General features: G+C 44.0%; 3 protein-coding genes across 3 annotated transcripts; 1 reads left to right on the top strand and 2 right to left on the bottom strand.

Annotated features, from left to right (window-relative positions):
* The first annotated feature begins 107 nt into the window (after window positions 1–107).
* Window positions 108–7795, top strand: idua (alpha-L-iduronidase). The gene is made up of 14 exons (XM_060054133.1): window positions 108–428; window positions 601–741; window positions 825–907; window positions 1035–1142; window positions 1561–1656; window positions 1894–2096; window positions 2527–2706; window positions 3353–3575; window positions 5342–5554; window positions 5857–5978; window positions 6148–6273; window positions 6527–6603; window positions 6970–7070; window positions 7431–7795. The coding sequence occupies exons 1-14, from the start codon at window positions 277–279 to the stop codon at window positions 7529–7531; spliced, it is 1926 nt and encodes a 641-aa protein (XP_059910116.1). The 5' UTR covers window positions 108–276; the 3' UTR covers window positions 7532–7795.
* A 168-nt stretch (window positions 7796–7963) lies between these two features.
* Window positions 7964–11198, bottom strand: rbp4l (retinol binding protein 4, like). The gene is made up of 6 exons (XM_060054136.1): window positions 11039–11198; window positions 10673–10787; window positions 10195–10331; window positions 9789–9901; window positions 8813–9025; window positions 7964–8141 (listed from the first exon to the last, which is right to left on the bottom strand). Exons 2-6 carry the CDS (start codon window positions 10784–10786, stop codon window positions 8131–8133), a joined length of 588 nt encoding a protein of 195 aa, XP_059910119.1. The 5' UTR covers window position 10787; window positions 11039–11198; the 3' UTR covers window positions 7964–8130.
* A 4087-nt stretch (window positions 11199–15285) lies between these two features.
* kcnv2b (potassium channel, subfamily V, member 2b) lies at window positions 15286–18190 on the bottom strand. Its single transcript, XM_060054126.1, has 2 exons — window positions 16479–18190; window positions 15286–15897 (listed from the first exon to the last, which is right to left on the bottom strand). Exons 1-2 carry the CDS (start codon window positions 17826–17828, stop codon window positions 15625–15627), a joined length of 1623 nt encoding a protein of 540 aa, XP_059910109.1. The 5' UTR covers window positions 17829–18190; the 3' UTR covers window positions 15286–15624.
* Between the last annotated feature and the right edge of the window lie 1050 nt (window positions 18191–19240).

The following is a 19240-nucleotide window of genomic DNA, read 5'->3' as shown; positions in this document are numbered from 1 at the left end:
TCCAGAAATTAAAGAAATGAAAACTTGCAGCACACCAGTTAAGTGAAAATTACGCTTTCAGTAGACACGCCCACTGTGCAACTCAACCAATGGGGTCGCGTATTTAAAACGTCATTCCTCATTGCTACTTCACTTTGGAAGATCGCTTTTGCTGTAGTTCTGTCAAAAATATAAATGACACAATTTACAATACAAATAATTTCCTTTAGCGGCTAATAATCCGTGCCAGATTGATCCCCTGCGGATTTGTCTCTGTTTTTGTCAGCCATCGCCAACATGCTCACTTATAAACAAGTAGTTAAGTGGACTTTTACTCTAGCTTTCCTGATAAACTTTGACCACACGGCAGGCTCCTCGTTTACTATCACAGTGGATGTCGAGAAGCCGCTTGGAGAATTGAAACACTTTTGGACCAGTACTGGTTTTTGGTAGGTAAATCCTTGTTGAGATACACAAAGTTAAATCACATAACTAAATGGCAAAGAAAGCGTCGCGGTATTACTTGGTTAGCCATCCTGTCTTGGTTCATATGTTAAGAATTGTTTACAAATGATTATACTGAAACACCCTAATCTTTACACCTCAATGGCTCTACTGCAGCCCCCCTCTCCCCCACACCGAGGCCCACCAGTTTGTCCTCAGCAGAGACCAGGAACTGAACCTGGCCTATGTGGGGTCGGTTCCCCACGGAGGGATCCAGCAGGTCCGCATCCACTGGATGCTGGAGCTAGTAACGATACAGTAAGATGAGGACGATGTTGGACTTTAATGATCAGTGACATAATAGCATGTAGTTATGGACATATTTCTGATTTCCTGTGTAGATATGGTGAAGGAGGAACACGGTACAACTTCACAAAGCTGGATCAGCTGATTGAGCTCTTGTGGATCAACGGACTGAGACCAGGTATAGGTCGAACCGTGTCCAATCATAAAATGACTATTTTCCCTGTGCTTGACCTTTCCTTTAAATGTTGAACAGTCCTCATTTTGTTGTCCTGCATGGCCTCCTGTACCTGTTGTTACACTGCAAGGTTTTGAACTGATGGGCAGCGCCTCCAACTTCTTCAGTGACCTGGAGGACAAGCAGCAGGTGGAGGAGTGGAGGAAGATGGTGTACCTTGTTGCCAAGCGGTACATCGGTGAGTTATTGCATGGTCGAGAGAGAGCTGACAGGTCTGTTTAGACCGCAGGTTAACTGTTGAGGTCTATGTCCAGATGAAAACAGCCATGATTTTTGTTCTGTAATTCGGGTAGTTGGCCATTCATTGAGTAGTAAAAGTAATGAAATAACATATCCTAAAAGGATTGAGACAGTTTGTTAAGACTCCAGTTTAATTGTTGAAATGGTCTATGTCAAGACGTTCATCAGCTTGATCAGAATGATTTTTGTTAGACTCTCCCCATCTCTCGGTGTAGAAATGTTCAGAACTGGACATTTGGCCATTGACATCCATTGTATCCCAAATCAGTGTTCCGACCAAATCCTTAAGGATATGTTATTCACTACTTAAAGAGACAACCTATGCAACCTATATCCTGTATTCAACCATCTTGCAGACAAATATGGTCTAGGGGTCGTCTCCCAGTGGAACTTTGAAACATGGAATGAACCCAACAACCACGATTTTGACAACGTCACGATGTCCATCCAAGGTACCGTGCTGTTGGATAGAATTACTTTCCGTGTGCATGAAGTGGACTGGATTTTGCTATGTGCCACCAAATGTCAAAAAACAAATGTGTGTGGGTATATGCAGATTTTCCCTCTGGCAGTATTTCCCACTTAATAATTTGCGTTGCTCTTTTGCTGCAACACTGGTGTTACAACTGCCTCGGCCTTGTGGCCTTAATAACCTGTGACCTGACCTCTCGACCCTGCACCTCCTCTAGGGTTCCTGAACTACTACGACGCCTGCTCGGAGGGCCTGCGGGCCGCCAGCCCGGCGCTGAGGTTCGGGGGCCCGGGGGACTCGTGCCACAGCCCCCCGCACTCGCCCTACTGCTGGGCCATGCTGCAGCACTGCTACAACGGGACCAACTTCTTCACCGGCCAGACCGGTGTCCGTCTGGACTACATCGCCCTGCACAAGAAGGTGAGGAGGAGGGGACTTATCAAGCCAGGGAACGGCTGTGCAAACTAGTTCTGTTTCCATAAGCCAGGGCCGAAGGATGTGGGTTTGAGTTCTAGCGTGGGTTCTCCTGGTGTTTGCGTGGAGTCGAGTCCCCTTAAGGGATGATAACGGTGAACGGTGTCTCTGCAAACTTGTGAATAGACAGGGGTCCCACTCAGACAACAACAAAAGTTGGATGAATGGATGGATAAATTAAAGTTCCTATTGGAGAAAAAACAACAATGACAAGAGCATTATTTGACTTATGGTTAATATCAGTGTTTATGATCAAATGAGGACCTGGTTGTTCTGTACAGGGACATTTTAATCACAGTCATCTATCTACAAGGCCCAAAAGCCCACGTTGTCGTGCTTATAACCAAAAAAAAATGTTTTTCTCCTGCGGCTCCAGGGAGGGGGGTTCTCCCTACCCATCCTTCAGCAGGAGGTGCAGACCATGCAGGAGATCCAGGACCGCTTCCCCCTGTTCCGGAGCCTCGCCGTCTACAACGATGAGGCGGACCCCATGGTGGGCTGGTCCAGGCCCCTGCCGTGGAGGGCCGACGTCACCTACGCCGCCATGGTGGTCAAGGTAGCACCACGTCTGCTCAGTGGAGATGGTTCAGAGGGCTACGGTAATGTCTGGTCAGTCCGGGAACGCACAGTGGAGATGTAAACAGCACAGTCTTCATGGATGCTCCCTCAGATAAATGTACGAAAAACAGAAAAGATCAAATAAAAGATTTCTCTTCTTTTGTCCATGAACACACAACAGATTATTATTTAAATTATATCTATTTTTATGTCCTTTTCCTGAAAAGCTTTGGGAAAAATGGAACATTTATAAGAGCCATGACACATTATAAATAAATGCCTAATCTGAATATTTTAGATGGAACATTGAGATACTACCACGCAAATATTATTTCCTTTACCGTTTTTGTTGATCATTTTGTATTCTTTTTTTCTTTTAACTTTTTACTTGTTTCAATAATTCTGTTGAGCTGTTCTATATAATACTTTGTAGTGAAGAAAAGAAAACACTGTCCTTTTCCACACTAGAATCGTGTTGTGACCAGTTGTTTCAAGTCATCCAACTGGAAGAACCACGTGCACTCCAAAATATCAAAGAGGCCTCTCCTTCCACTCTCTGTCCCCTCCCCCTTTCTGTCCCCTCCCCCATTCTATCCCCTCCCACTCTCTGTCCCCTCCCCCTTTCTGTCCCCTCCCCCTGCCAGGTGATCGCTCAGCACCAGGCCCTGGTGTCCCTCGGGGCGGCCGGTGGCAGCAGCATCAACTACACCCTGCTGAGCAACGACAACGCCTTCCTCAGCTACCACCCGTACCCCTTCACCCAGCGCACCCTGACCGCCCGCTTCCAGGTCAACAACACCCAGCCGCCCCACGTCCAGCTGGTCCGGAAGCCCGTCCTGACCGTCATGGGCCTGCTGGCTCTGCTAGGTGAGGGGGGGAGGGGGGCACCGCCACCCATTGATGTATATACTGACTGGATAGTGCCTGAGCTGGGCTGTTCAGTGGAGCGCTTAAAGAGAAGGGGCTTCTGAATGGGAAGGACCTCTGCCCCGTCAGACATTCATTTGGGTGGGTGGTTACCCCGCGGATAAATGGCGGCATTGTTGACGCATGCTTTGAAGTCGAATGCGATATCTAGTCAGTCACGACCCAGGAAACAAACACGTGGAGTGTGCACACATTTATCAACAGTATATGGGATTTTTATATATGTTTATCTCACCCCCATTGCTCTTGATGAAGTGCTTTATTAAATGTAATATAAACCAGTTTTGCCGAAGCAAACAGCGTCAATGTTCGTCTCAATACTCACTAGGGGTGTAACGGTACACAAAAGTCACGGTTCGGTACGTACCTCGGTTTTTAAGTCACGGTACGGTACGATACGGTACGGTTAGGGGAATTAAAAAAAAAAAAAAAAAGCAGCACTGAAAACACCAATAAACTTTGTTATGGCATTTCCGTTTCTGAATTCCCAGTGAGCTGGGTTTGTACAGCTCGCTTTTTTTTTTCACAGCAACGGTGATAGTAACACCTGGATGGCGCCTTTTCAAATGCGTGTGCATGTTAAAGTGCTGTAAGTAGACACAGGGAGCCCTATCCATAGCCGGACAGCCTGTCGGAGACCCTCTCCGTAGCTTACGTGCACATCCTATATTTTTAACTATGCGTCGAAACCATGGACCTATTGGTCGACGCAATCCGACATCCCGACTGAGAGCTGCTGATCTTATATCATATACACTGTATAAGATAGATCGGGCGGCCCGACTGAGAGCTGCTGAAAGGGATTACGGAGTCGGAGTAGCCGACTCGCCGAGCACAACAGCAGGACCGAGAAAAAAATAAAATAATAATAGTTTCACTTCTGACACCAATGTAGTGACCTCGCCGGTGACATAATGATGTCGAGTCATTAGTAGTTGAAGGTAGTTTTAATGAACCAAAACCAGGTCACTGAAACCCGTAACGACATAACCAACGGCAGAAAACCGACCCAAAACAAACCCCGGTTACCCCGGCAACCCCCAACACGGTCTCACTCGCGTGCAGGCCCCCACCCTCCTGTTCTTCCAAAGCCCTCCCCCAGCTGACCTAATGATTCGCCCCCACGCTGATTGACAAGAAGAACATTACAATACATGCACATAGAACAACTGGCATAACGGACAACGAAATATAATGCAACACATAACACAAACTATTTAACTGTCCCAGGGTCGCTACATTACTTTGGCTAAACGGTCCGGGTGGAACTCCGACTTCAAGTTTTAAATTCCGTATTGCAAAACAAGCCTTTACATTCACCATATTAACGCTATGTACGCCACATTTACGAACCGCGGTACACCTCTGTAACCGCACCGAAGTGCCTGTACCGTGACGGTTCGGTACAAATACGTGTACCGTTACACCCCTAATACTCACCTTCATTTAATTTTTAACTGTTCATCTATTTAAATCATTTTATTTACATATTGAATGTACAATGTTTATATGTATACAGTGTATATGTATTGGCTATGTATGACTACACCAAAGGCTGTCATGCGTGCCCAACTTTTTTCACATAATGTTTCAACATAATGATGTAATAAGTTAAAATGTCAGTCAAATGTCTTTGTTTGTGTGGTGACATTTGTCCTATGGGTGAATCCGGGTCTCATGGGAGTGGTGTGTGCTTGAGTCCTCAGGAGATGTCGAGGTCCAAGCTGAGGTGGTGGACTCGGGGCGGGAGCTGAACGGCAGCATGCTGGGGGTCCTGGCCAGCTCCCAGAGGCCCCGGGTCCCAGGGACCTCTGACAGCTGGCAGGCGGCTGTTCTGATCTACAACAGCAACGACAGCAGCTCCTCCGCCAGCACTCAGCGTGCAACCCTGACTCTAAAGGGACTGGCAGCACAAAAAGGTTAATTTGAAGAATTTATTTATTTTATCTGATAGCTCTAACTAAGGTGCTGATGGGTATTTTACTTTTGTGCAGCATGCAGTACTATCCGTGGTGTATTATGTTCAAAAGTGCCATCATGCTTTGGCAGAGCTCAAATTGATAGCCACATTTTATGGGAAAATGGCTACATTCCCTTGTTTTGTTTTCCCCAATTTGACTTGTCCTAGTAGCCTCTTCACCATGACAACATTGTCAATCAAGGAACACATGTATATATATATCTCTGAATAACCCAGAGATTCTATAATTCCCATTCCCAGACCTGGTCTACGTCACATATTCCCTGGACAACAACATCACCAACCCCCAGCGGTTGTGGCAGGCCATGGGCAGCCCTGACTTCCCCACCGCCCAGCAGTTCCAGCAGCTCAGGGCCGCAGAGGTCAGGCTTACATCCATACTAACGAAAGACGCACAGCCAGTCAGTCCAGTGTGTTCAGTAGTCTACCTAGTGATCATTTATATGCATGTGTGTGTGTGCATGTGTCTGCAACTACTGTCAACTCACACACCAAATGTTGTTTTGTGTGTGTGTCCCTTGGCTAACTTAGGACCCCCATGTTGAGGGGCCCTGGCCGGTGCCTGCAGGGGACACTCTGACCCTGGATCTGAAGCTGTCCCTGCCCTCCGTCCTCCTGGTCCATGTGTGTGCCAAGCCCAGGGCAGTGCCTGATCAGGTCAGCCCTCCCATCACACACCTTGCATGGCCCTCAATTTGACCCCCGAGATTATCGATCTAAAAATACCATGCTTGATGCTCGAATGGTAGTGATTTACTTCTACAGTATTCTGGGTTATGTAGTGTATAAGCACTTTGTGTGTATTCTGGGTGTCACTGGCTAAACTGTTGCAAAAAGTAGATGTAGCAATATTTCAACACAATTGCAAGTACATGTGTTGTGTCTCTGTTTGCTCATTTTTCTTTTTCAGGTCAATGGATTGCGCTTCATCAAGATCACCAAAGGCCAAGTCCTGATCGTCTGGTCCGACCACTGTGTGGATTCTAAGTAGGTTTCTCCTGACCCTGAAACACTTTATTACGTTCACCTCGGCATTCAAACAGATTCAGGCATTTTTGTGTCTATTTAACTATATTTGAGTCAGAACAACAAAGTTTTCAGTGCAAATATGTAACGAGCTTTCTTAGTTTGTTGTAGCACCAAAAACAACAATGAAATTGAATATGATGCAATACACTTCCTTAACATCGTTTAACTTCCTCAAGGGAGGAAGAACTTCCTCCAGGGAGGAGGAACTTCCTCCCTGGAGGAAGTTAAACGACGTTAAGGAAGTATATTGCATCATATTCAATTTCCGGCTCTTACCAGACAGGGGAAGCCAAACGTTCTCTGCTGCTGATTGTATCCCCACAGGTGCCTCCTGACATTTGAAGTGGAATTCTCCAGGGATGGCGAGGACTTCCATCGCATCAACGACCGGCACTTTATTTTTACATCCTACGTCTACTCGCCAGGTAAGAACCCTCGGTATCACCTACGTCTACTCTCTAGGTAAGAACCCTCGGTATAACCTACGTCTACTCTAGGTAATTACCCTCAGTAAACTGAATACCCTTCTGAAGATTAATACTGACTACCGGACTCATACTGATCAACTACAGATAGTCATGGAATTGTCTATTATTGACTCACACTTTACAATAAGTGTTAATTAATAAACATTTAAAACGTTTAGGACGTTTATGCAGAAAATGTCAGTACCTAAACATTAAGGAACAACTTATTAAAAGGGTGGTAATCGTTGTTGTGTTTATGTTAACCGAGATCATGGGGTTCATGTTAACTAGGATACGGGGTGCCTTGTGTCTCCACAGTTGACCAGGAGGTGAGGGGGGTCTACAGGGTCCGGGCCCTGGACTACTGGGGACGACCGGGGTCCTACTCTCTGGCCGAACCGTACTCACAGGACCACTAGTGAGTGTGTGTGTGTGTGTGTGTGTGTGTGTGTGTGTGTGTGTGTGTGTGTGTGTGTGTGTGTGTGTGTGTGTGTGTGTGTGTGTGTGTGTGTGTGTGTGTGTGTGTGTGTGTGTGTGTGTGTGTGTGTGTGTCGTTTTAATTTTTTCTACAATGTAAGCACCTTTTTGCATTCTGTTTTTAGATTTTGGGAATTTGGAACATGTTCTTTCTGAAATAACGACTGCATGTTCTTGCATAATAAAAGAAAAGGACATCCACCGAAGACTTGTTTTTTCTGTAAAATTTATTGTCACCAAAACAAACTGATGAAACAATGAAGATGTTCCTCAATAATGTAGCGATACTGTAAAGGATTCTTTCCTATTTGTAGTTATTGTATTTGGCATTACACTGATTTTTTTTTTTTTACTGAGGGGAGATAGTATTGTACTTGTACTGCATAAGTGTATACATTCAGATATCATCACGGTCGGTGTTAAAGAAATACTGGTCACTCGTACAATCCACGTTTTTTTTTTGAGAAGACCATGGCCCCCGCAGGTAAAGCAGTCCAGCACAATGCAGGAGTTCACCGGGAAACCTTAGGCTTGGATGAGTTTAGCAAGCTCCTGTTGAGAAGACACAAGAGGAGAACGGTTTATATAAGTTCAGTTCTATTATTTGTATCTTTAATTCTTATTGAAATCCAGAATGTCGTCTTGGTTGTTTCTTAAATGATCCCGACATCACCATCAGGTGTGACGTTGATGAGCCATTCAAATCAACATTCTGGTGACCGAACAAGCAGCCAGGTAACACTAACTAAATACACCTGTTAAGGTTCCCCCCAGATGTATGCTTTACAGTTCAATCTCCCAGGCTACCCAGTGATCGTCCCAACTGGTTGGCTGATCTAGACATCATACATCTGGGTGGACGCTCCCAACTCACTTAAGGGTCGTTTTAAGATTGCTTGTAATTACCAATCGACTTGAACTTGTCAAACTTGCCCTTTAGTAAATTAAATGAATTATTTTCAGTTCTTTGTGTGGAAGTCCAGTGTGTGTTCTTTGGATGCAGTAGCCTCCAGCTGCAGTCCCGGAGCCGGGCCCTGTGGTGTGGCAGAGGGGCCAGTGGTGTGGCAGAGGGCCCTGTGGTGTGGCAGAGGGCCCTGTGGTGTGGCAGAGAGGCCTGTGGTGTGGCAGAGAGGCCAGTGGTGTGGCAGAGGGGCCAGTGGTGTGGCAGAGGGGCCAGTGGTGTGGCAGAGAGGCCAGTGGTGTGGCAGGTGATGTAAACGTACCGGACTGCAGGACGGGTGAGAACTGTCCCACCATGCAGAGCTCCTCCTGCTTCTGCCTCACGACCCTCTGGATGGGCGGGGGCATGCCGCGGGGGTTACGGGAGAAGATCAGGGAGTAGCCGTCATCACAGCTCCCGTCCTCCTTCAGCGTGCGGCAGGCGTAGGTGATGGCGTAGTTGTCGTAGTCCGTGTCGATCACCCAGTAGTTGTCACCTAGAGAGGAATATCAATTAGTCTGTGTGTGAGATGTGTCTACAAGGCGTTGAAAAAAAAATACTAAGTGAGCCTAAAACATACTGGCATGGAAAACAGATATAGGATTATTTTGTACAAATTGTCAGCAGAACAGGAGTTTAAGAAAAATAATAGGGTCACATTTCAATCTTCTATAATTTCGGAATTGTTTCCCCAAAATTATTTTCTTTGGTTTATTTATTTCCCTGTTTGTCTTAATTTATCCTTTGTATGTTTTAGATTTTTGCGATTCATTGAAATTACTATTTCAAATCTATACTCTTGGTTAACTTCACTATGCTTTCATGCCATCATTTACCTCATCTCCTTTCTAAGCACACAACAGACGTGATTGTGAAATCGGTACCAAATGTACGGAACCATAATCCATTTTTTATGTAAATTGTGGGATACCGAAAGAGTAACACCCCTACTGCAGCAGGAAAGACATTAATGTGTGTGTGTGTGTGTGTGTGTGTGTGTGTGTGTGTGTGTGTGTGTGTGTGTGTGTGTGTGTGTGTGTGTGTGTGTGTGTGTGTGTGTGTGTGTGTGTGTGTGTGTGTGTGTGTGTGTGTGTGTGTGTGTGTGTGTGTGTGTGTGCGTGCGCGCGTCTTTTTGGTCACACACACATATCTACAGCTTATAAGTCAGCAACCCCACCGTGACCTCAGGTGCGGTGCCACCACCAGGGTTGTTGCTAGGCGACACCTTCAGCATGAGTGGTGATGGGACTGGGACTCACCTCCACTGGACAGGTAGCTGGCCAGGCCCTGGTAGTTCATGAACATCTTGCCGGGGGTGGTGGGGTCGGGAACAGAGTATTGGGCCGCCATGTCGGCACACACCACCCAGAACCTTAAGTAGTTTCAGGCAGAAGACCGTCAGTCTAACATATACTGTCTGTCGGACATAAGCTGTCTGACCCATGGTGTAAGAAACTCTGGCAGGATATACTTTAAGACGAATTGCACAAGGAGATAAACTGTTGAACCCATGTCCTTTTTTCGCTATTCTCCAATGTTTAAAAATAAGTCCAACTGACTCATCAAATGATCTATGGCCAAACCTACTTCTAAATGCCATTGTGTTGCACTTTAACTTGATTCAATTATATGCGAGTTATCATTCTAGAAACTTTGAAAACTCACCCAAACAGGGTGACTCTGCCCCTTGAGGAGGCGACCATGGACCCGTCGTCCCCGATGGTGTACTCGGCTGAGATGTTGTCCTCGAGGAAAAGACCTTCCGGATTCTTCTTCTGCAAAGCGTACCACTTCCCTGCGTACTGCCGCACAGAAACACCAGCGTTTACACGACGGCACAGTGAGTACGATGTATATTTCTCCTAGTACAACAAGGCAGCTCAACTGTTTAATTCTTGTTTTGTCACTAAGGATACAAGTTAAATTTGTTAATCTCAGACGGTACATTTAGTGGTCACAGCAAAATAACCACATGGTAAATCAATTAAAAAGTTTAAGATGGATCTATATATTATATGGGTACTATAAATAAGATTTGAACATATTATGTAAATGTTTCAATGACTATACCAGAGGTATAAACATGATATCACTAATAATGCAGTAATTATGGTCTAGGTCTATCTGTGTTTTGTTGACTCACTCTCTTGGGGTCGAAGTCGTCTTTCACGGTGAAACTCTCCACCACACAGGAGGCCAGGCTCTGCTCCACGCAGGCCAGCACCACCATCAACACAGCCAACATTTGGAAGTCCATTCTGGGTGATGGAAAGCACAAATATAATTATATTCATATATTTATTGAAAATCAACACTTACAATAATACAAATTTAGTTAAGGGTCTGGTAAAGGAATGATTTGGAAATGTAGTCCCAGTATTGTTGGCATTGCTTTAAATTGCTTTCCCATTTAGGATTTCATACATATGTTAGTCTTTACAAAATTAAGGATAAAAACGAGGCTGCTGCAAGCCACCAATCTCCAGACATAATGTCCAAGCCAACTTACATGGAGCTGTAGAAAGGTAGTAGATCTCCAAACGTTGTTCGCTGTCAAAATGTCCCTTTAGAGAATGCCCCTGTAAACACCAAGAGGGAGCCTTTATAGCCTAGACAACAGGCAAGCCCACCTGTTTGTTTTCACATCTTGTGACTAAATGCAGAGTTTAAGTCTATCACTGATCCAATTAAAGCAAATCCTCACTGTAATCTGTGGGAGCCTTTGCATACAGCAGTATAGGCTTTATGTAATGACTGCAGGGCTGTACATAACAATAATAGCTGTGTTCAGGTTAATGAGTTGACCTGCGCATACACTCACCCTTGTTTACATGACACAACCACAGGTGTATTTAGGTGGATGTTACATGGCTGCTTAAAGCTTTTTTTAAGCCAGTTACATTTGGTCAAATACTTTCTAGACAGACTTTATAATGTTTGTTTCTTCAAATTATTTATATTACAAAATAATGTTACATTATTATATAGCATAGCCTGTCTAGAAGGCATAAATATATGGAGTAAATTATGTATGTGTGATGAAACTTGGTATTTGATCACTGTAACTATCAACCTTTCATATTCCTAATGAATGTGTTTTTTAATTTTATTTTTTAAATTATGTATTATTTAAACTCTATACTTTTAGGCCAGTGAAATGACGCTCTCTACTTTCATAGTCTGAAAGATGAGGGAACTATCTGGCTTGTATGTTGTAGGCCAGTTTAACAGAAAGAGAATTGTTATTTGGCCTGGAGCAGAAATATTCCTCTGACAATCTAATGTTATATGCTTTGTAGTTTCTTCCAGCGTATTTCAGATATTCTTTAAACAGAACCATAAAAGTTATTCAAGTTTCTTGCTATTTACCATTTAGTATTTATCTGGAGTAACCTAACCCTCTCTCAAGTTCAAGTACAAGTTGTATAAGTCACATTTAAAGTCAGACATGTTTCAACTAGCAGTGAAATGCCAACTTTTCCTGCTCCTTTGACTGTTTTTAAATTAACAAGTGAAATAAGGGTTCTAGTTTTCCACTGAGAGCTTGTGATAGTAGCCTGTTATACTCTGTTTTGGGCATGTAAGCATGCTGGGGCAGGGGAGCACAGAGTAAGGCACGGCAGCAAGCACCTCCTGAGCTTCTCTGTATTGGCCCTACAAATACGGTACAAATACCCCCTCACCCCTGTTGTCCAGGTGACAGAGGGCAGTCTACAGTGTTTCAGTTTAGAATCCCAGACAACTGAAGCAAGTTACGTGAAAGGTAGCTAAATACAGAGATTGAAACCCCACTATCAGGTCGGAATTATACTTTTGATAATGTATGGATTACAATAGGAACTATGTGTACGGCTATATACATAGTGAGACGTGTGTAAATTAAGCCTACTGTCATATGTACATTGCAATTGAAAATTGCAATTCATTTGTAAAGGGGATTTAAGTATAGATGACATTTAGACTTAAATCTATTAAAAGTGTGTTGTGGATACATTATATTCAAACAAACTTTTTGTTAATCCGACCACGGTCACCATATGCAGTTCTATGACACATAATACTAAATTTTGTGTGAGCAAAGTGAGGAAAGCTGACTAAATATAGACCTAGCCTATATTTGGGTTGCCTTTCTCTCTCACAGACATCTTAACCGGCCATGTTATGGAGAACAGACTTAAGTACAAGGTCATATCAAGTATTACACTTAAGAAAGCTTTCTTAAAGAAAGCAGGTGTCTTCCTGGCTGCCCAAATAATTGGCGTGATAAATTAAAAGTCGCACCATGTAACATTTTAACATGCTCGTAGCTTAATCGATGGTGGTCTCATAATGTTGGAGCCGGTTAAAGTTGGACAGTGGTTATTGAGTTTTTAATTCCGAAGGTCTCCCGCCTTCAAACCGGGAGGGTCTTAATTTTACCCCTGTGACTTGTGCTGAAAGTGTTGACTTGTGCTGAAAGTTTGCTGAATGGATAAATAATATAATAAGCCTCATGTTTCTTATTGGAGGAACCATTCCCAAATAACACAGGAATGACACATTTAGTATCATTGACAGTTTGCAAATATATGTAATATAACATTCTCCTAATAAAAATAAATGTAATATGTCAATGCTTTTGCTTGCTTGGCATAGTTTAACATAAAACACTGGGTAAAGAAAAAGTTCCATTCATACAAGAGGGTAATATTCTGGTTTTGTGTTCATAACCAAACTTTAATATCAATATTTAAATATATACGAATAACCCAAGTTTACAAATGCATTTGTAATGTAACAGCGCATTTTATACAAGTATGGTATTTAGGAGGGTAGCCACGAAGTCAGAAGAGGTACAGTGAGAGTCTACAAACTGGGGAGTGGAGACGGTGTGACCTGGTGTTCCAAAGCAAGCAAGCACGAGCGAGGGAAAGGGGGATTGCACAAGGTTGTGAGGATCTGTACACATAGACTACATTCAGGTCCAGAGCTTTTACTTCAGGATGGTTTCTTCAGAGGCTGAAAGCAAAAGAAGACATTCATTACATTTAATAGCCACTTTTCAAGTTTCAAAATGACTTGTTTATGAAACAAAAATGGCAGACAAGCGAAATCTGAGAAGCTACATCAACCAAAAATAGAAGAGCTAAATGACCACATTTCTAAAATAAAAGATTTCTCTAAATAATTTAAGGTTAGTGGAATCGTTAGATTGGCATCAGACACACACACACACACACACACACACACACACACACACACACACACACACACACACACACACACACACACACACACACAAAAGGTATTATGCCATGTCTAGTACACTACAAAACATGCAGGACAACACACTAATATCGATTTGAACTATACATCAGCTCATACACTCAAACTATCGTAAATCCAATGTCACGGGTGTGTAGAGAGAAAGCGACTACCTTCGGCAATCGCCTTGGCGATGCGCTCCTTCTCCTCCCTGACTTTTTTCTCCTCCTCCTCAACCCTCTTCTCCTCTGCAGCAATGGGCTTCAGTTCATCTGAGAAGGAGAAAGGACAAGATGTACAATAAGCAAAACCCTTGTTTTCCTTTTCAGTACTGACCTCAAGTACTGTACCAAAGTACATAACAGGATCATTGAACTGTATCATGCATTGCCAGAAAGAAACTTTTATTTGATTCTAAACTAAAATAACTATTTGCATTGGACGTTTGAGAAAACAAATCCATTCATCCAATCAGATGGTTCAATTCTTAAACGTTTTAATGCAATTGTTTTGGACATTTGTCACTTGCATCTGGAGTTACTCACCATATCTCCTTTTTCCATAGATGATCCCAGCAATTAATGCTGAATACCTGGCGGTCTACGGGCACATAGTACATGTTAATTAACCACATTCTTGTTCACGATTGATTTAAGTTTGAAGCTGTTTGAAATATCTTTATTCAACGCACGCATTTAAATCTCTTGTTATAACACAGTTCAATACTGTAGTGTATTTGTTTTGTTTTGTTTTGTTTTTTTGTGATGCATGTTTCATGCTCGTCCACTGTTAGCTTACTGGTTCACATTAATAGCATAATAACATTAGCGTTAGCTGGGTATATAGCTTTCGCTCATCAAAGACGATCTCGGTGCAATTAGACAGCAAGTTAGAGTGTCATACAACCGATTAAGGTTGATAAGTAATAAAAGTCAAACCTTGATCAGTGGAGATACAGCGACGGGAGGAGCCATAGCTTCAGTTTGCAAATACCGGTTTGTGCACTACAGAGGTCACTTCACCGGCGCTAGGGATTGTGGGAGACAGTGACGTAAATATCTAATGGTTATATAAATATTATATACAAATTAATTTTATCTACCGAACGAAATTCTCAGCTTGGAAGGAAATATATATTTTACGTATTTCTTTTAAATATTATCTTCCGTAATTTCGATTCTGCATGACCTGTAGACTTCCAGGAGAGGGCAGTAGATTTCCAGTTACAAGAGTATAAATTGTCTGTATTTATTCATATAGGCCTAATCTTTTTTTTATCGTATCAAAACTCTAACCCAACATGTATTAAAAAGTATTTATAACAAGGAATTAATTACCATGCACGAATATACTTCTTTATAGGCCTACATAAACTTGTTACTGCGCAAAGTTAGTTTGTTGTGAATTCACCGTTTTTTTGTATGAAATCCTGTGTATTATGTGTCAATTAAGACAAATGTAGTTCTATTCAATTTCAAAAACACCCGTGTAGTTAAGAGACAAACAAAATAATAAGTAGTAACACAGCAATTTATTGTATACACAGCTTTATGAGGCCAAGCCCCAACATATCACCTTTTAATGTTCCGTTGTAAATTATGGATGTGATACAAGAGAGGCCACATAGAAAGTTTCTCTAATTCAGCTAACAAAACAGCAGATATTTGTATTAGAAGAAAGCACAATATTTGCAAAATATACCTCGTTTTTTGGTCAGATTGACTTTTCTTTATTCAGCTGAAAAATCAAGCCCATAACATTGCAAAGTAAAGGAGGACATTGGGCTACATAAATAACACATACATATTGTGCGAAATTCATAACAAAATATATGAAATGATACAACAAAAATCAAGTATCAACCTCTCCAACCCTTGTTCCACGACAACAAAGGTTTACTATTCTCGCTGTCCTTTTGGCGAACCTAACCTTTCCTCGGTTCTTCATGTTAGCTGTGTACTCGTTGGTCTTGAGCTTAGCGTAGTAGTCTGAGAACTTGTTGAAAAGGATAGATATGGGCAGGCCGTTGAGGATAATCCCAAAGGAGATGCAGATAAACGCAAAGAGGCGCCCCAGGATGGTCTCTGGGTAGATATCTCCATAGCCCACCGTGGAGATACTGACCTGAGAAAGAGAGAGGAGTGTTGTGATTAAGTTTTGTTTTTGTCACTTGTTGCTATGAGTCCCTCAGAAGATGCGTGCATACAAAGTGAGTGTTTTACATTGATTTCAGATACAGGTCATTAAGGGGCAGGTTTTGGGTTAGGCATCTCGCTGAAGGATGACGACAGGTACGAAGGTGACGACCTTGGATTTTAAACCAAGAACCCTTCAGCTAGGAGTCAACTTATTGCCCACTAGGCCACCCTGAACACAACAGGACCAACCACTACATCACCGTCCTTCCTCTCTATTCTGCCTCGAGAGACCTGGAGCTCCTCTCTGTCTCTATTCCCCCCTGTACCCTCTTTACCTCATGGTTACTCCTGGCTTACCCAATTTTGTACAAATTCACCCAAGTGCCCTGTGTTCCCTTAGATTTGTTTGATGTGATGTGAGCTGATGAACTGCGATGGATTCCGGGGCATCTTTAACCATCATCAATGACCTATCTAATGAATGTAACTTAATCTACTGTCATTTGCTTTCAAACCGAGACGACGACAGAGAAGTGAATGAAGAGTATCTTTGTCTTGTGTCCTTACCGCCGCCCACCACCACGCTGCAGGGATGCTGGTGAAGTTGGTCTGGGGCATGTCGTGTTCCACGGTGTACACCATGGCGGAGAAGCTGAAGATGCCCATGGCGATGAAGAGGAAGAGGCAGCCCACCTGCTGGTAGCACTGGCGCAGGGTGAAGCCGAACGCCCGCAGGCCCGTGGAGTGGCGGGCCAGCTTCAGGATGCGGAAGATGCGCATCAGCCTCATGATGCGCAGCACTTGGCCCAGCTTGCCCACCTGCCGCACCGCCTGCATGTCGGCCTCGTGCTTCATGTAGTTCTCCTCGTTGTCGAAGAACTCCAGCACCAGCTGCAGGTACTGCGGCAGGATGGCGACAAGGTCCACCGTGTTGAGCATGCTCCTGCAGAAGGACTCCAGGTCCGGCGTGGACACCAGGCGCAGCAGGTACTCCATGGTGAAGAAGGCGATGCACATGGACTCCACGTGCTCGCAGTAGGTCCTCCCGCTGAGCGTCCCCGTGGGGGTCCTGTACTGCATGTCCTCTACGGTGTTCAGGGTCATGGCCACCAGGGAGATCAGCACAAACATGCTGGAGGCCACGGCCATGAGCTTGGCCAGCACCGAGGAGAAGGGCTTCTCCATCAGGTTCCAGATGACCCGGCGAAAGTGGCCCAGGAACATGTCCTGGAAGAGCTCCTCGTTCTCCTCGATCTCCACCTCGGCCTCCAGCTCCCGTTGGATCTTCAGCTGCTCGTTCAGGTCGTCCTGCCGCTCCTCGAAGGATATGCGGCAGCAGCGGTGGGTGTTCTTGATCCGCACCCCCCAGTAGTTGATCTCCTCCAGGAAGTTGCGGGGGCACAGCTCATCCTTGATCCACAGCACACCCGTCCGGTAAAAGTTGAAGATGCTGAAGAACACATCCGGGTCCCGGTCAAAGAAGTACTCGTCGTTGGTGACGGTGTAGTCGTCGCACAGGTCCAACTTCATGTTGTGGTCCGTGTAGGTGGCCAGTCTTCCTATCCGGGTCTTGGGGTACTTGGCGGCCATCCTGTAGGCTATCTGGTACGGCTTGCCGCCCACGTTGATGTTGATCATGTAGTTTTTCTTTGGGGCGTGTCTCGAGGAGCTGAAAAACAGGTTCTCATCCTTGTCCACCTCGTCCTCCTCGTAGTCTGCGTACTCTGCGTAGATGTCGTAGATGTCCCGGCTCAGGTCCTGCATGGACCTCCATGACTTCACGCAGCTCTCCTTGACCAGCGGCCCAACGCTGTCCGTCGACGGCCGTCGATTGTCGTAATCCCCTGAGACTTTGTAGTTGGGGAAAAGGCTCTGTCTCCTGTTCCAAAGGTTGACCATCTTGGCCGTGCTACCCATGTCTGATGCCCGCCCGCTGTCCTCCCCTTTTCCAGGGTTACACCGCAGACAGTGCAGCACGGAACCCCGTTGGCATTACCATTGGCTAATACTTTCCCTCCCTTATGTGTGGATGGAGGGCAGGAGCTGGATGCATCGTGGCCCTGTTAATGTTGCTGACTGGGAGGATCGGCCTGCTTACAGGATGTCTAAGTACCATTATCCTCCGCCCGGTTCCCTCGAGCATGTGACGCACAGCCGTGTGGCACAACTCAAGGTATACGTCGTCGACACAACTTCAATAATGTCCCATTTTGAAGTTGTGTTTTATATGAACTGGTCGTCAATTGAATGCTCAAATAGTAGTTGTATTAAATTGAGTTATTATTAGAACAGCAGTCAACAACTGTCAATGGTCCTCTAATGTGTTTGATGTGTGTAATATAAATTCTCTGGCACTGTGCTGTTAGTCATTAATCTATTTTTTAATCCCTGTAGATTATTTAAAGGAAGTCATCTTGGAGTGGTATTATGGAGAAATACCACTGCATATTTTATAATGCCATGGATTTTTAGTTTAAGTAGAAACACAACATTAATGGACATCAAGCATATGGACATTTTACAGCATATTTCAAAATGTATTTTGGGTTTGGCAAACATGAACAACATGAAGGAAACCCAATGGGTAGCGACATTAAACAGAATGAAGGCATTATGTGTAAACCTGTTTCCTATTGTGGAGGTAGTGATAAAGAAATCAATGGACAGAGTCATCCAGTAATCAAGAGCACTAACATTTTAGGGGTAAAGTTACAGTCCCATTCTTGATTCTGGAAGATATTAATGTGACCAGAAACCTATTCATACCCATATTCATTTTTAGAATGTGAACCATTGGTTAATGCATTGCATAATGTTGCGTGAGGCTGGAATCCTCTTAGGATAGGACAGATTATTGATATGCTGATTAAAGATAATCCAGTATCAGATGGGGGCGGGAACAGAGTGAGTGTGGGACTAACCTTCACTCACCCTCTCTTGGGCCAGACACAGCCCACAGACCGTAGCCAACACTACCTGCTCACGACTCACCTCCAGCCAGGGCTTCTGCCAGCCTCAACAGAAATATACCTTTTAAAGAGAGCTGCAGTCTGTTCAGTATAATGTATGATAGGGAATTCCTAAGTATGTTTAATCTATCCTCATTTTATATATAATAATATAGCATTTGGAGGGTACTCTGAGCATGGGTGGCCCCAGTGCGAATTGACCCGCTTAATTTGTAATGGTTCGGGCAGCTATTTTAATACACTTCTTTATTTCAAGAAACATTTGCAACAGTTAACACCGTTTTTTATTTTTCTAATCTCGTCGATTTACAGTGTCCTCCTGTATACACTATCTCCAATTTCTATGTTTTCCCAATTTCT

The sequence above is a fragment of the Gadus macrocephalus genome, chromosome 6, assembly GCF_031168955.1.
Source record: "Gadus macrocephalus chromosome 6, ASM3116895v1".
NCBI classification, from domain to species: Eukaryota; Metazoa; Chordata; class Actinopteri; order Gadiformes; family Gadidae; genus Gadus; species Gadus macrocephalus.
The sequence above is the reverse complement of the archived record's forward strand: the minus strand, read 5'-3'. Positions and strand labels throughout refer to the sequence as shown.

Bases quoted from the DNA above. Each gene is read 5' to 3' on its own strand.
- idua (XM_060054133.1), top strand. From the start codon at position 277: ATGCTCACTTATAAACAAGTAGTTAAGTGGACTTTTACTCTAGCTTTC. The intron at 1,657-1,893 runs GTACCGTGCTGT...CACCTCCTCTAG, and splicing joins CGTCACGATGTCCATCCAAG to GGTTCCTGAACTACTACGAC. The intron at 5,979-6,147 runs GTCAGGCTTACA...TGGCTAACTTAG, and splicing joins AGCAGCTCAGGGCCGCAGAG to GACCCCCATGTTGAGGGGCC.
- rbp4l (XM_060054136.1), bottom strand. From the start codon at position 10,786: ATGGACTTCCAAATGTTGGCTGTGTTGATGGTGGTGCTGGCCTGCGTG. The intron at 10,332-10,672 runs GTGAGTCAACAA...TCTGTGCGGCAG, and splicing joins ACGACTTCGACCCCAAGAGA to TACGCAGGGAAGTGGTACGC. The intron at 9,026-9,788 runs GTGAGTCCCAGT...ATTCCTCTCTAG, and splicing joins CAGCTACCTGTCCAGTGGAG to GTGACAACTACTGGGTGATC.
- kcnv2b (XM_060054126.1), bottom strand. From the start codon at position 17,828: ATGGGTAGCACGGCCAAGATGGTCAACCTTTGGAACAGGAGACAGAGC. The intron at 15,898-16,478 runs GTAAGGACACAA...TCTCTTTCTCAG, and splicing joins CAGCGTGGTGGTGGGCGGCG to GTCAGTATCTCCACGGTGGG.